This window comes from Phyllostomus hastatus, unplaced genomic scaffold (genome assembly GCF_019186645.2).
Source record: "Phyllostomus hastatus isolate PE091 unplaced genomic scaffold, TTU_PhHast_1.1 phas_scaffold_755, whole genome shotgun sequence".
Taxonomy (NCBI): domain Eukaryota; kingdom Metazoa; phylum Chordata; class Mammalia; order Chiroptera; family Phyllostomidae; genus Phyllostomus; species Phyllostomus hastatus.
Window position 1 is genome coordinate 13,267,999 of NW_025334039.1, and position 13,801 is coordinate 13,281,799.

At 49.6% G+C, this 13,801-nt stretch overlaps 1 protein-coding gene across 2 annotated transcripts; it reads right to left on the reverse strand.

The window, feature by feature from the left end:
* Positions 1–1,974: 1,974 nt before the first annotated feature.
* C1R (complement C1r) lies at positions 1,975–11,399 on the reverse strand. 2 transcript variants are annotated; one of them, XM_045826635.1, is made up of 11 exons: positions 11,258–11,399; positions 10,317–10,545; positions 8,869–9,061; positions 8,402–8,548; positions 8,105–8,301; positions 7,692–7,839; positions 7,460–7,581; positions 5,397–5,475; positions 4,873–5,028; positions 3,306–3,380; positions 1,975–2,851 (listed from the first exon to the last, which is right to left on the reverse strand). In XM_045826635.1, coding segments are annotated over exons 1-11 (2,115 nt in total). In that variant the 5' UTR covers positions 11,260–11,399; the 3' UTR covers positions 1,975–2,084. The 2 variants fall into 2 exon arrangements, with proteins under 2 accessions (XP_045682591.1, XP_045682590.1); XM_045826634.1 differs by lacking the exon at positions 11,258–11,399 and adding an exon at positions 10,618–10,740.
* Positions 11,400–13,801: the final 2,402 nt, after the last annotated feature.

A 13,801-nucleotide genomic window follows, 5' to 3' on the forward strand; every position in this document is an offset into this window, starting at 1 on the left:
GGAAGGAGGGAGGAAGAAAGAGAGGGAGAGAAACATCAATCTATGAGAGATGAATTGAATCAATCTGACACTGATCGACTCCCTCTCACATGTCCCCAATTGGGAACCTGGCCTGCAACCCAGTCATGTATCCTGACTGGGAATCGAACCTGTGACCTTGTGGTTTGCAGGCCAGTGCTCAATCCACTGAGCCACACCAGTGAGCCAGGGCTAATACTTTGCTATTGTAAACAATGCTACAAGGACTATCTCATATGTGAGAATATATGTGGGAAAAATTCCTAGAAGTGGAATTGCTGGGTCAAAAGGAAGTGCATTTGTAATTTTGATTACATGTTGTCAAATTGCCCTCTGTTGAATTTGTACCTATTTGCGTTCCAAAAAGCATTGCATGAGTGACTGTTTTCTCTTTGTCTTCACCAACATAGTGTATTATCTTCACCAATCTTATATTTAGGTAAGGAGGTGGTATCTTAATTTCCATATTTTCTTTATGAGCCCCCAAGCATTTGCATTTTCTTTTCTGTTAATTGTCTATTCATAGGGTATTGGTTTTGTCTTTATTTTCCTACTTCAGGGCACTTGAAGGGTGAGATGCCCATGATTTGGGGGGAGGGGACTGGGGACCAGGAAGGCCAGAGCAGTGATTAGACTCTCCTGGGTCACCTGTGATGATCACAATAAAGACAAAGGTCTTAGAATCTTAAATTTGCCAGGAACCTTAGGCATAATATAGTTCCGTTTCTTAGTGTTAGCTTTTGTTTTTACCACCTCTGTCTCCTCTACCCACTCCGCTCCCATGTCCATTAGAATCCTGGAGGTGCTTCAGTTCGGAAAACATTTCTAACCCTTAAAAAAACTGCGGTCAACACATGGTCTTCAAATGTATTGCATGCCGCTTGTGGACGCTTTTGAGTAGAACATGTGAAAAGTTTTCCTGTCATTTCTACCAGTGCAAATCCACACTTCTGAAATCCACAATCCTGAGATCTAAAGTGCTCTTGAAAACTGGAAGTGTTTCAATAAGTTTGGCACCAAAATGTACTGAGGGGCAAAACCTGACCTGACCCGACGGTGGCAGTTTAGAGTCTTTCTCTCCCATGCGTGAAGGTTCCAATGTTTTTCAGAAGAATTATTTCTAGGATGCTGCCCTAGGCCCTGCTGGGGACGTTATCTAATATAAATGGTATATCACATTTCTGAAATCCATAAAATCTTGAATATTGAAAGACACTCGGCCCTGAGGGATTGTGGACCTGCGTTTGGACGTAAAAACTCATCATCACTTGGGAAGGTTGAAACGCTGCCCTGGCCTTCTTAAATCAGGCCTGTGTGTGCCAGCTCCTATGAAGTTACTCACACAAGTCCAGCAGAGTCAGTTGTACAAGTTCATTGTGATAGTGTGCTATTATAAACACTCATAATCCTTAGCCCAAGTTTTGGGTCCTTCTCTCACCTTTAACTGTGTTTTAAGGAACCTAAGTTATTTAGAAATATTGTTAATGATTTAACTTGGAAACAAAAATTTCACACCACTCCTCTCTTAAGGAATATATAGAAATTGGAAGGCAAGCTGTTAAAAAAGCTGTTATATTTGCAACTATGTATGTGGGAAAATCAGAAGTTTCTTTGTATTGTACCATCAAAACAAAACACAGAAATAAATGATCTACAACTGTAATTGTAAATATGTGCATAAACTTAATTGTTCTCATTGACTTCCTGTGTAAAGTATTTTAAATATGACCTCACTAGATATTTTTATACTGATTAAATACTGTGTTTAACTCATTTTACACACTGGAATTTCTCAAGATTTTATTCGGAAAGATCTTTATACAATTATCCAATGGTATCAAAGTGGAAGAGGACATATCTTTTGCAATCCTTGGAAAAAAGAAAGGTGACCTTTGGGTTGTTTCAGATGAAGAGTGTGGATGGGACTAGAGAAAAGAGAATTTATTTCACACAGTATTTTTCTGCATCTATGATTTTAATATGGATTCTTAGTGGTGATCAACAACTAGTCAGATAATTTTTTTTTTACACACTGCTCTCCAGATTCTGATGAAGTGGACTGGGACTCAGCCCTCCTCCTCCATCTCTTTCTTGATCCAGTCCACGTAGTTGAGCACTTTGGTGTAGAAGCCGTACCCTTGGCCACACCCAATGCCCCAGGACACTATGCCGGTGGCCATCCAGCGGCCGTCTGCACCCCTCACCGCAAAGACCCCTCCGCTGTCCCCCTGACAGCTGTCGTGCTTTGCTTTCGGGTCCCCAGCACAGAACATGTTTTCAGAGAACACCTCGTTGGTGTTTTGGCCCTGGAGCCACCTCTCACATGCCATTCGCTCAGCTATAGGCAGGTGGACATATCTGAGATGGTCAGTAAGCTTGTTCTCTGTTATCCCAAAGCCACTGACATAGCCCATGTGGCCCTTCTCATAGAAGGTCTCATTGTCAGGGAGGCAGATAGGGAGGAGGTTGGGGCCCAAGGTGACACTATGTTCCAGTTCCAGGAGGGCAATGTCCCCCTCAAAATTGTGGGCCTCATCCTGGCGGTAGGATGGATGGATTCTGACACTGCGGACAGGATGGTTCCCTAGTTTCTCAATCTCCTCCACAATGATGCCGCCCAGGAACACATCTATGCTGGTATTGGGGTGTGAGTTTTGCTCCTTGGGTTGGATGGTGTGAGCAGCCGTGAGGATCCAGCGGTCGCCCAGCAGGGCTCCACCCCCTCGCCCAGATTTGTAGTTGAGCGCCTGCCAGGGGAAGTTGCCCGCTTTGGCTTCTTTCCCTCCGATGATGCGCTGCTTCTCTACCACAGGGTGGACGGGTTTCCCACACACTGGAGAAGAGAGACGGTGAGGCAAGGATGCGTCAGTCCCAGGCTCACCCCTCTTCCCTCGGGCGGTCAGTCGGTTCCCCCTTCATCCCCTCTGATTGGCTCTGGTCTCTTTGCTCTTTGTCCTCCCATTCCAACAGCTCCATCTCTGGCCTATTGCCTGTTCTCCTTGTTCTTATTTATTTCTTTCTCTTTTGGGGGGGGGGCTTGTTGTTTTTATTCCTTGATTACCTGTCTGCTCTGTGAAAATGCTGGAATGTCAGGGCGGCATCCAGTTCTCTGCATCTCTCTCTCTCCCCCTTTTTCCTGTGACATCTCTCATTTTCCCTTCCTCCTCAAGTTTATTTTCAACTTCAAGCTGGAGTGTCTCCCTGCTTGCTTTGCTTCCATTCTTCGTGCATGCTTTTTCTGATACCCCACAGGTCACCAAGGATGGCTCCAGGGGGTTTCCACTCACCTGGCAAACACCGAGGAATCTTCTCTCCTTCCCGTTCATTCTTCCAAATGCCCTGGGCTGTGCAGGTATATGTCCCTGAGGGGCGAAGGGGCTCTGATCAGGTTGGGAGGTGGTGGGCAGGGAAACCAGGTTGCAGAGGTCGGTGAGCACTGAGTGTGTTGGGCAGGGGCAGGGGAGAATCGGAACCAGCATGGACAAGGATCAAGGAAAAGGTTCAGATATGTAAGGGTGGAGTAACAAAAGTGTAAAGAGGGTTTACACATATATTTTAATTTTAATGTTATGTGAAAGTATTAGAATATTTAACTACATGTTTGGTGTGATTGCTATTTATGAAATACACAGAGACTGGGATGAGCATATCAGAACCCTATCAGTGACTTGGTGTCTTGGTAGTGGGACTGTAGACAACAGTGGTAGTGACATTTCTGGTTGTTGACAGGGTGCCAGGCTTGCTGTTAAACACTGTACCTGCATGGTCTCATTTAAGTGCCACAGTGGCACTTGCAGGTAAGCACTATTACTCTCACTTTGCTGATGAGGGAACTGAGCTTTGATAATTCACACCAGGTCCCATAACCTCCAAGTTCCAGGACCAAGGTGCAAAGCAAGAGTTGCCTGATGCAAAGCCCAGCTCTTAAATAATACCTTATATGACCCAGATATAAGATTTTTTCCTTTTTTGTATGTTTCAAACCAGAAAGTATATGATTTATTTTATTTAAAGAAAACTTGAAAGATACCCACAGATGAATCTGGGAGTCACTTAGTAAAATTAAGTGCACAATGTCACAACATAGCGGCCTGAGGGGGAATGTGGGGAGAATGCTGGGGGAGGTCCCACTGACACAGCTGTAGTGGTGGTGATGGCTGTGGTGTTGGTGATGGTAGTAAGGGTGGTGATTGTGTGGTGTTGGTAGTGTGATGGTGCTTTGTTGTTGGTGTTAGTGGTGTTGTAGTGATGGTAGTAGTGGTGGTATGGTGGTGGTGGTGGTGGTGGTTGGTATGGTGGTGATAGTTATGATAATGGTGGTGGTGGTGGTGGTGGTGGTGGTGGTGGGGTGGGGGTGTGTATGTGGGGGTGACATTGGTGAAGAGGGTGGTAAGGGTGGTGAGGGGTGATGGTGATGGTGGGGGTGGTGGTGAGAGGGAGCTGTTTATGAGATTCAAGTCTTTCTTTGTCACTCAGGTGCTTTCTTCTTCAAACCTACTAGGTGCCTCTTGGCGTTGTACTGTAGGTCCCTAAAGCCAGTGTGTTGGGCAGATACCTTAACATATATTCCCTAGGGATTCTATTGTGGGCTCAGTGTATTGAGCGGCAGCCAGCAGACCAAAGGGTCACCAGTTTGATGCCCAGTCAGGGCACATGCCTGGATTGTGGGCCAGGTCCCCAGTAGGGGGTGTGTAAGAGGCAACCACACACTGATGTTTCTCTCTCTCTCTTGCTCCCTGTCTTCCCCTTTCTCTAAGAATAAAATAAATAAAATCTTAAAGAATAAAGAAAGAAATCTCAGAAGATGTCTTGAGAAGATAGAAGGGAATAACCGCAATTTGCAGGAGTCCCTACCTTGCTCAGCCTCACTGCTGCCGTCTCTGGTCTTCATCTTGTAATACGGCTCATTGCAGTAGTACTGGATCTGGGACTGGTAGGTGGTCACTCCCTTCGTGGTGGTATAAGTGAAACCCCCATTAGGCAGGCTTCGGGGCTGCCCACAGTCCTTGACTGGGAGAGAACACAGGGCCCGATGAGAGCTGACAAGGACGGTTTGGAACTTCAGCGGGAGGAATGCGAGCTGTCTACCCACAGAACAGGCTGAGAACCTGAGAGAAATATGGTCAGTGGGGGGCGCTTGTCATGGATGGGAACTGGTCACAGTGAAATTCAGTTCTGGGTAGAGACAATCAATCCTGCTGAGATGAGGGCTGCCTGGTTCCTGCGATGAGCCACAGAATTCAAAGGACAAGTCAAGGGGGATATCTTTGGGGAGAGGCTTACTTCCAGACCCCCCTCTTCCCTTCTCAGGCTAGGTCCCCAAGGCTGGGGCGGGTGGGACGTCCCTAGGGGCAGATACTTCCTGAGTTGTGACTTACTCTTGCACCTGGGCATGGCGCGATGCCATGTGCCGTCATCCTGGCAGACAGCTGTGAAGGAGATCAGCGCCTGGTCCCCCTGTTTGAGCAGAGGTAGAGGTGCCCTTAGTCTACAGAGGCACTGCAGCTCCCTTCCTGCTCTTTCCCACACAGCAGGGAGTGCGGAGACAGCTCACCCCTGTGGGCGTGGCTCTTTGTCCTCCTCCCTAGCCCGTCCTCTCAGACCAGAGGTGCACCTGGGAACTCTGGCTGCACAGCAGATAACTGTCAGACATGGGGATCCTCTCTCTAGACTCTTGCCTGTTTCTGCTGAGGTCTAGCTGAACCCCACAATTTTACTTATTTATTTACTTTATTCCAAACATTTTTCTATTATTGTTAACATCCAGTATTATTTTATATTAGTTTCAGGTATATAGCATAGTGGCTAGACAATTATATAGTTTATAAAGCGATCCCCCTGATAATTCAAGAACCCACCTCGCACCACAGTTATTACAGTACTATTGACCATATTCCTTGTGTAGTGTACATCCCTGTGACTGTATTATAATTACCAGTTTGTACTTCTTAATTCCTTTACTTTTTCCATCCAGCCCTCAACACTTCTCCCCTCCATTTTAAATTAGTTTTGACCCCCATGATTTTAAACGAAGACTGTCACAAGGCTGGTTGTGTGTTTTCTGCACTGAAACTGAAGACCCTTCCCTGTCAGTTCCCTGCCAGTCTACGCCAACCTACATCGTCACTTCATCAATCCTAGACTGCGGTTCTCGTAGGTGCCAGGGCCCTTCCCAAACTACTGGTGCAGCCTAGTCACTTTCCAGGGTGCCTGCAACACTGATGTGCTACGTGCTGTTGCAAGTGAGCAGATAGCAGGGATGATGCAGGAAAATGTCACCCTTGGAAATGAAAAGCATTTAAACAATATAAATGCATTTTATTAAGGCCAGCAACCACCCTAGAGCATTAGCCCTGGGAAAGTTCGCAAGAGAATGTGTGTGAGAACTAGGATGTCTGAGTGAAATATTATTAATGTGAGGTACTGTGTGACTTGCTTCAAATTCTGTGAAGTGAATGGTAAATGTCAAGGTGAGGGTGGGCATGGCATAGGAAAAGGGGGGTTGTAACCAGAGGGAAGAGTATGTCCAGTCTTCTGGGCTCAGGAGACCCAGTCCTTGCGATGCAGTGGGAGGCATCCTGCAGTAAAGAGCAACTCGTCTGGCTAACGTGGGGACATGCAACCGTCAAACGTCAGCTCTGTGAAGGCTGTGGGAATGTGTGTGCTTCTCTTTCTTGTCCTCCGGCATCTAGAACACTGCCTGACACTCAGTCAACACTTGAAATATTTGTTGAATGAATTAACTACTAGCTAAGGACATAGCAAACGTCTCTTCCCTGATTCTGATCAGGCATTCCAAGTGGATCTATTGAACCAAGATGGGATGTCCAGTCCTGGGTCCCTGGCCAGGAGTGACTTCAGTTGTATGTCTTTCCAAATAGTACTTTAGTTTACTAGCTTTTATGAGATTGGCCAGTGGATAAAACGACATTCTTTCTTGAGTCCACAGAGGACAGATGGTGGGACCTAGGTGAGACCACCAATGTGCATAAAAGAGCCCTGGAGCAAGAGGGAGGAGATCTGGTCCAGGTCTCTGATGTACGAAATCACTGTGATGCCGAGTGAGCCACTCCTTGCATTCTACGTCCACTCCTGCCTTTTCAGCTCCTAATTCTACAATGAGTTTATTAGACTGCATCAGTAGTTCGTGAACTTGGTGGACATTAGAACCACGTGGGTAGCTCTAAGTAAGCCTGATGCCCAGTCTTAACTCCAGACCAGTGGAATCAGTCTCTAGCAGGGGACGCGGACATCTGTATTTTTGAAACCCTAAGAGTTTCCAATGTGCAGTCAAGTTTGAGAACTGGTAGACCCGGCTACCCTTCCAGCTCTAACACCTGTGATCCCACCTGGGGTTGAGCCTAAGTTTGCTATGGGCTTATCCATCTGAATTGCTCCTGGAATGCTGGGCCAGCTCTCTCCCTTAGCCCCGGGCTCTTACCTCCACCAGCTGGTAGCCTTGTTTGCAGGTGGTAATGAAGTAGTCACGGAACTGGTACTGAGACTGCAGGTTCTGGATGATGGTGAACTCGTCTAGGGGTTTGGGCTGAGGGCACTTGATGACTGTGGTGGAGACCAGAGGGCATGTTCACTTCAGAGTCACTTGCCTTCGTTCTCCCTCCCTGATCCTGCCCCATTGCTGGCCAGTGAGGGAGGCCCGGAGGCAACCTTACTTGAGGTGGTGTAGTGCAGCTTCCAGCCCCGGCTGTCCCCTGACTCATCTGTGAAGAACAGTAGATCCACAGAATTGCTGCTGGTGTCAAGGTCAGTAGGTCTTTGCTTCCCACAGAACTCTCCGATGTTCCTCCCATTGGCATAGATCTGGTGGGGGAGGAGGGTGGGTCATCTCTCTAATGTGGGCCTTTTCCCACAGGGCTGGGGGTGGTGGTGGTGGCAATCTTGCTTTGTGTCTGTTTTCACTGGGAGGGGAAAAGGGATTCCCAGGACCCACTTCCAGTTGTGTAGGAGCTTGCCCAGCCCACCTGTGATGTTGGACATTCCTGTCCCAATTGGCCAGAGGATGAGAAGAACCAAGTGGGGATGGGGAAGAGAGGGAGGGGTCTCTCTGGGGGTGGGATGGCTGTACCTGTAGCTGGTCATAGGGACAGTGTACTTGCTGGTGGTCATCGATTTCAAAAGGCTCTAGGAACTTGAGGTGGATGGTGTGGCCCCGCTCCACCCGGATGCTGTAGTTGCAGCGCAGGTCAGGGGGGTAGGGCTGGGGGTACTCCAGGCTGGACACATAGCCTGATGGCTCTGTGTACAGCTCTCTGCTGCACTCAACTGTGAGAGCAGAGCCAGGAGAGGGTCACCAGGAGATTCTCTGGCTGGCCCAGCAAGCCCTTGTTCAGCCTCTGCCTCCCTCCCTACCACCCAACCTCACCCTGGCAAGAATATCCATCCTTCTGAAGCTCATAGCCTGGACGGCAGGAACAGAAGTAGCCACCAACGTAGTTGTGACAAAGGTGTTGGCATGGGGGCTGGGGATTCTCCTCAACCGTGTTTCGCTGGGAAGCACATTCATCAAGGTCTGGAAGAGATTCCGGGAGGAAGGTTGAATTCCTGCCAGGGGACTTCTGTAGTGGGGTTGGTCTCAGAGTGGTCACTCACCAGAGGCTACAAGACCAAGTCAGCTCCTGACCGCCTGCACCCCTGGGCCTTTCTAGTGCTTTCTGGGAACTACCCCTGGGGACAGAGCCCAGGCTGGCCTGCCTCTTCTGGAAAAAGCTCTCTTGAGGGGAAAAAATAAGGAAGGCCAGGCTCCCTGCTTTTTTGGATTCAAGATTCCCTTTTTCCAGTCTCCATTCAATACGACTGAGGCCCCGAAGAGGGCACCCGGGGACCACTCACCCACAGCTTGGTAGTAGGCCAGAAAGCCCTTGTAGAACATGACCGTGCCATTCTCCTCGTTGGAGAAGTCCGTGTGGAAGGTCAGCAGCATCTTGTTTCCTTCGGACACAAATTCTCTCTTTCCTGGGGGGTTGCCCAGTGGGGAACCCAGCTGGCCACAGAACCTCCCCAGGGTTTTCTTATCAGCAGAGATCTGGCGGAGGAAGGGCGAGGAGTAGGAAGGTAGGAAGAAGGGCTGCTGAGGCACATGCCCTATGGAAAGTCAGTGGAGGTCCTCCTCTTGTCCCAGAGAGTGAACGCTGCCCTACTTCTGCAATAGCCTCCAGCTGGTCTCCACCTGGTGGGCTCTGGTGTTTGCAAACTGCCCCAGGTGACTTGCATCTGCCCGCCGAGTCTCCTCCCATGGGCTAACTCTTTCCGTGCTGTCCATGCCCTTTCCTGTTTGTGTTCCCCAGCACGTTTCGGGGTTCTCCTCTTTCCCACCGCCTCCTGTGCCTGTCTTCCCCCGGAATCCTGGTCGGCTCTCCCCAGCCTTTACCTTCCCTTCATTCCTAGAGCCTGGGCTGATCTGCCTTAAGTTCTGTGTCGTTGTCCCGCCTCACCTTATTCAGACCGTTCACATCCAGCCACGTGTCCTGATACACATAGTTGCATGTGACTCCCTGTGGCCCACCAGCCTTGGCATCGGCGAGCATCGCCCAGCTTCCCTTGTTTCTTTCTTCACTGACCCACCCAAAGCAGGTGATGTCCTTGTCCCAACCCCATTCCTCGCCATCCCTGCCACCAAGGCCCGTCCTCGCAGCACTGCACACTTCTCAAGTCCTCTGGATGAGGAAGCTGTATCGTTTTCATGTTATTCTCTCACCACCTTCTGGGAATGGTATTGATTGGATGTGTGTGAGTGCTACTGAATCCTGAATCCAGAATCTCATTTTTATTGGATGCAGAAGGATGAGACTGGGAGGGCACCCTTGGTTATCAGAGACGAGAGGGGGCTGAGCCCAACGTCCTTGCTGAAGACTACGCCTGAGCTACCACCACACACATTCCTCTTCCCCATGTTTTTGGGCTCCTGATGAGGTGGGTAGTCATGGTGATATTCTCCAAGGAAACAGGGAAACTGAGGCACGGCGATTTTTCAAAGACTCCCAGCAGGGAAACAGATGGGGAAACTCCTGCAGATGGTAACTTTCTTGATAGTGAGGGCTGTACCCTCACTCCTCTGTGTTCCCTGCCCCCCGCCCTCCCAGTGCTCTTCGAAGGCCTCTAAAGCCTGTGGACACCATTCATGGCATCACGCAACTCCCAGAACTGCACTTGGCCATCAGCTCTTGCAGGGCTGGGGCTGTGTCCATGGATGGGAAGTGCTGCCCATGGTGGTTGAGCACAAGTCCTTGGGTTCCAGAGCCACCCAGCTCTCCCCCTGCCCTCCCAACCTGCCCTCCTACCTTGACATAGTCATAGAAACAGCCTTCGGAAGGCTCCAGGTCAAACTGCCAGAAGACCAGCTTTACCCTGTATCCCGTGGGGACTGTGATCATAGTGGTTGTCTCAAAGTTGTTTGGGTAAGGCTTGGGGTACAGAGGGGACGTCACCTCCCCAAAGAGCTCCTGAGAGAGGGGGGTGGCATCTCCCACCGTGCAGAACAGGACCGACGCCAGGAGGTATAAAAGCCACCTGCCAAAAGGAAAGCGGGCGTCAGGAAGGCTCTTTGGGCAGCGAGTGGGGCGGGGGATGGGTTGGCCATACCGCTGGGCATTTTCCTCTCTGCCCATTCTAGACCTCACAGATGTTCCAGGTGGGGGTGGATGTGGGTGGAGTGGGGAGGCCGGTCTGCACAGCTGCTGCACTGGGTGCTCCTCCCCAGGGCAGTGTCCAGTCCAGAGGTCATCACACTGCCTTCACCTCTCTCCCCATCCTCCTCCTCGCCCTGTCTTATCACTCCCTCCCACTCCCGGAATGGGCTGGCTTGGGACCAGTTAATTGGGGGTGAGGGTTTCCAGTCGTGGTTCTCTGAAAGGGCTCCCGAAGGCTCAGCAAAGGCGTCTGGGAGAAACCGCCTATGGAGTGTGGAGTGGTGCACGGAGGACACCCCTCCTGGGCAGAGTGGGCTTCCCCCGTCTCGGCGCCCTCCTGCTATGAGCTGGGAGGAAGAAGGGGATGTGGCCACCACCTCATGTGTCTAAGGTCTCCGGTCCTCAGGAGGAGGGATGGAGGGTATGTGTTTGAGGCGTGCATGCGTGTGCATGTTGGAATAGATAAGGCATATGGGGAGGGGCAGGCTGTTCTTGTCTCTCTGAATAAATTTGGCGGCAGGGTTGCCTCCCACGCCCAGGGTTCTTTCCTCTGGTTTCTCCCTCCATCAGTGGTCCCCATCCGCCTTACTCACATCTCTCAAGTCCTGATTTTGGATCCTGGATGGTCCTGACCGCGTCTGCATCCACTCTGTGCAGAGGGAGAGAGGCGGTCATGCAGAGGAGGGAAGGGGGAGGGAGTGACCGACTGTGGAGGGGGGAGGGGGACCTTTCCCGGAGGAAAGTTTCGGGGGAATGAACTATTTGCATAAACAAAACTGATGAAAAAAAAAATCTGTTTCCAGTTTAACTTAGTTTTGGTTTTGAATTCCCTGATGGTGGTGCCACCTGCTGGCCGATATGGGGAAGGGTCCGTTTTTAGGAACAGGAGAGCCTTCCGCCGGAGGCGCAGACTTCTCGTTTTCTAGGTCTGATCTGAATTCTCCCTTTCTTCAGGGACCTTCCTAGAGGCTGCTGCCATGTTTACAAGGTTCCCACTCAGAGTGCAGTGGAGATCACAGCTGAGGGCACTCTCTTTTCTGCACTGCCCTTTTCCATTAGCCCGGTTTGTCCTACGCTCAGTCACCCAGCAACCCTGGGCCAGGAACAGCCAGGGTTTCAAAGCCCAGGGCGACGTGGCGGAAGCAGTGCAGGCGTGGAAAGAGGGGAATGCAGTCTGGCTGCATTGGGGCCCTGGCTTACTTCATTCAGTAATGCTGCTTAGACTTCGAACAGGGGCTGCTGTTTCAGGGCAACCCTACAGCTGCACCAGGGTTTGCTTTAAGACTCTTCCTGCCCACCTCAATGAACTCAGGCCTGCCAATGAACTTGGCTCTTAGAGAAGTAGGGGCAGCTGGGGAGAGAGTGGAGCTAATCCACTTTTCCTCAGTGTCTGGTCAAGAGTTTGAGCCCTAGAGTCACAGTTGCCTTGGGCTAGGCCAAGGGTGTGGCTGTGGACCAAGAGTGACTGAGAGTGAAGCCAGATTCCCGGGAGGGAGGAGAGCTCTGGTCTCTCCTGTCCATCAGGACACAGTGTCCTGTTTTCGAGGTTTGCTCTTCATGGGAACCTTTCTTCATCAACTCTCTGCAGCTCAAATGCCTTGTGTAATTGTAGTCCACAGGGAGGCTCAGGCTGCAGACCAGGCCTCTGAGTTCTGAGGCCTCTGCAGGGTATCCTGCTGTTTCCCTTATCAGATTAATTCCCCCATCCCTGCACCCCCCTCCCCCCGTTGATCCTTAATGGGCGGCCTATTCAATGTGCCAGGCACTCTCCTAGGCAATGGTTTGCAAGGACTCACGAAGACGGGCCATTCCTGTCAGGCAGCGACCACACCATCACTGAACATAGGTGGGGAGGAGGCACGGGGAAGCTGCAAGGTTAACGAGGGCCTGGAGGGTTGCTCCCATCGGCTTATGTGTTGCAGCTGAGGAATGAATCTCGTGACCTGGCTGATCCAGCACCTGACTGGTGGCCTAGTCAAGTTCAGAAAGAGTGAAGACATGAAAGAAGGATAAGGAGCAGACCAGGAGATGAGAAAGGGTGGGTTCTTGTCTAGAAAACTGCACACTGGCATTCTGACAGCAGCATGAGCGTGCGCGCGTGCGTGTGTGTGTGAGCTTGTGGCAGGGCAGGGGGACAGGGGTACCAGGGAAGGAGGGGCGTTTGGGAAGGTAAGTCTCAGCTGAAGCTCTCCTCTCCCATCTCACAGAATCTGAGTTCTGTCCTGGGTTATGCAACATGGTTGGCAAGTGACAAACATGCACCTGGTTGGTTCAGTCCCGGCCCAGCCTCCACTCTGCCCCACCACTCCAGATAACCTTGACTTGCACATTTGTCTTATGCCCTTGACTTACACTAAGGACTGAAAGAAGAAAAAGCTATACAAAGTTTGTGCAGACACTTGTGTTTTTTTTAAGATTTTATTTATTTATTTATTTATTTTTTTAGAGAGGGAAGGGAGGGAGAAAGGGAGAGAGAGAGAGAGAGAGAAACATCAATGTGCGGTTGCTGGGGGTCATGGCCTGCAACCCAGGCATGTACCCTGACTGGGAATTGAACCTGCGATACTTTGGTTCACAGCCTATGCTCAATCCACTGAGCTACACCAGCCAGAGCAGGCACTTGTTTTAAGAGCAGTATTTGAGGACATTGTCCATTGTCTTATTCAGTCCTCTTAGGACTTGATTCTGGGGGAAACATTTTCTCCCTTAAAGTAGCAGTAGGTTTTCCTTTGTGGCCATACCTATAATTATATCTATGTCTAGATATGCCTATTCCTATATGTACACATAGATCTGGCTTTATATTTTTTGCTTTGGTAGGGAGAAACTCATATCACTTTTTCAATAATAAAAGTTAAAAAAATAACTAATACATGCTCATTAAATAAAATTTAGCAAATAGAGAAGAACAAGAGAAAACAAAACAGCTGGAATTATACCACTTAAAGCAACCTCTGATGAATATTTTAGAGTATTTTTGATAGTCTTTTGTACTATGTACAGGTTTATAAAATAGAACCACCACATGTATGTACACCTTTGAATCCTATTTTTCTTTTAAAATATTTATTTTTAAAAATTTATTTATTTTAGAGAGGGGAAGGGAGGAAGAGAGAGAGAGAAACATCAATGTGTGG

Excerpts from the sequence above, each read along its gene's own strand:
- C1R (XM_045826634.1), bottom strand. The coding sequence starts at position 10,643 with ATGGGCAGAGAGGAAAATGCCCAGCG. Across the intron at positions 7,582-7,691 it reads GCTGCACTACACCACCTCAA|TCATCAAGTGCCCTCAGCCC; the intron begins GTAAGGTTGCCT and ends TCTCCACCACAG. Across the intron at positions 5,476-7,459 it reads AAGGCTACCAGCTGGTGGAG|GGGGACCAGGCGCTGATCTC; the intron begins GTAAGAGCCCGG and ends CTGCTCAAACAG.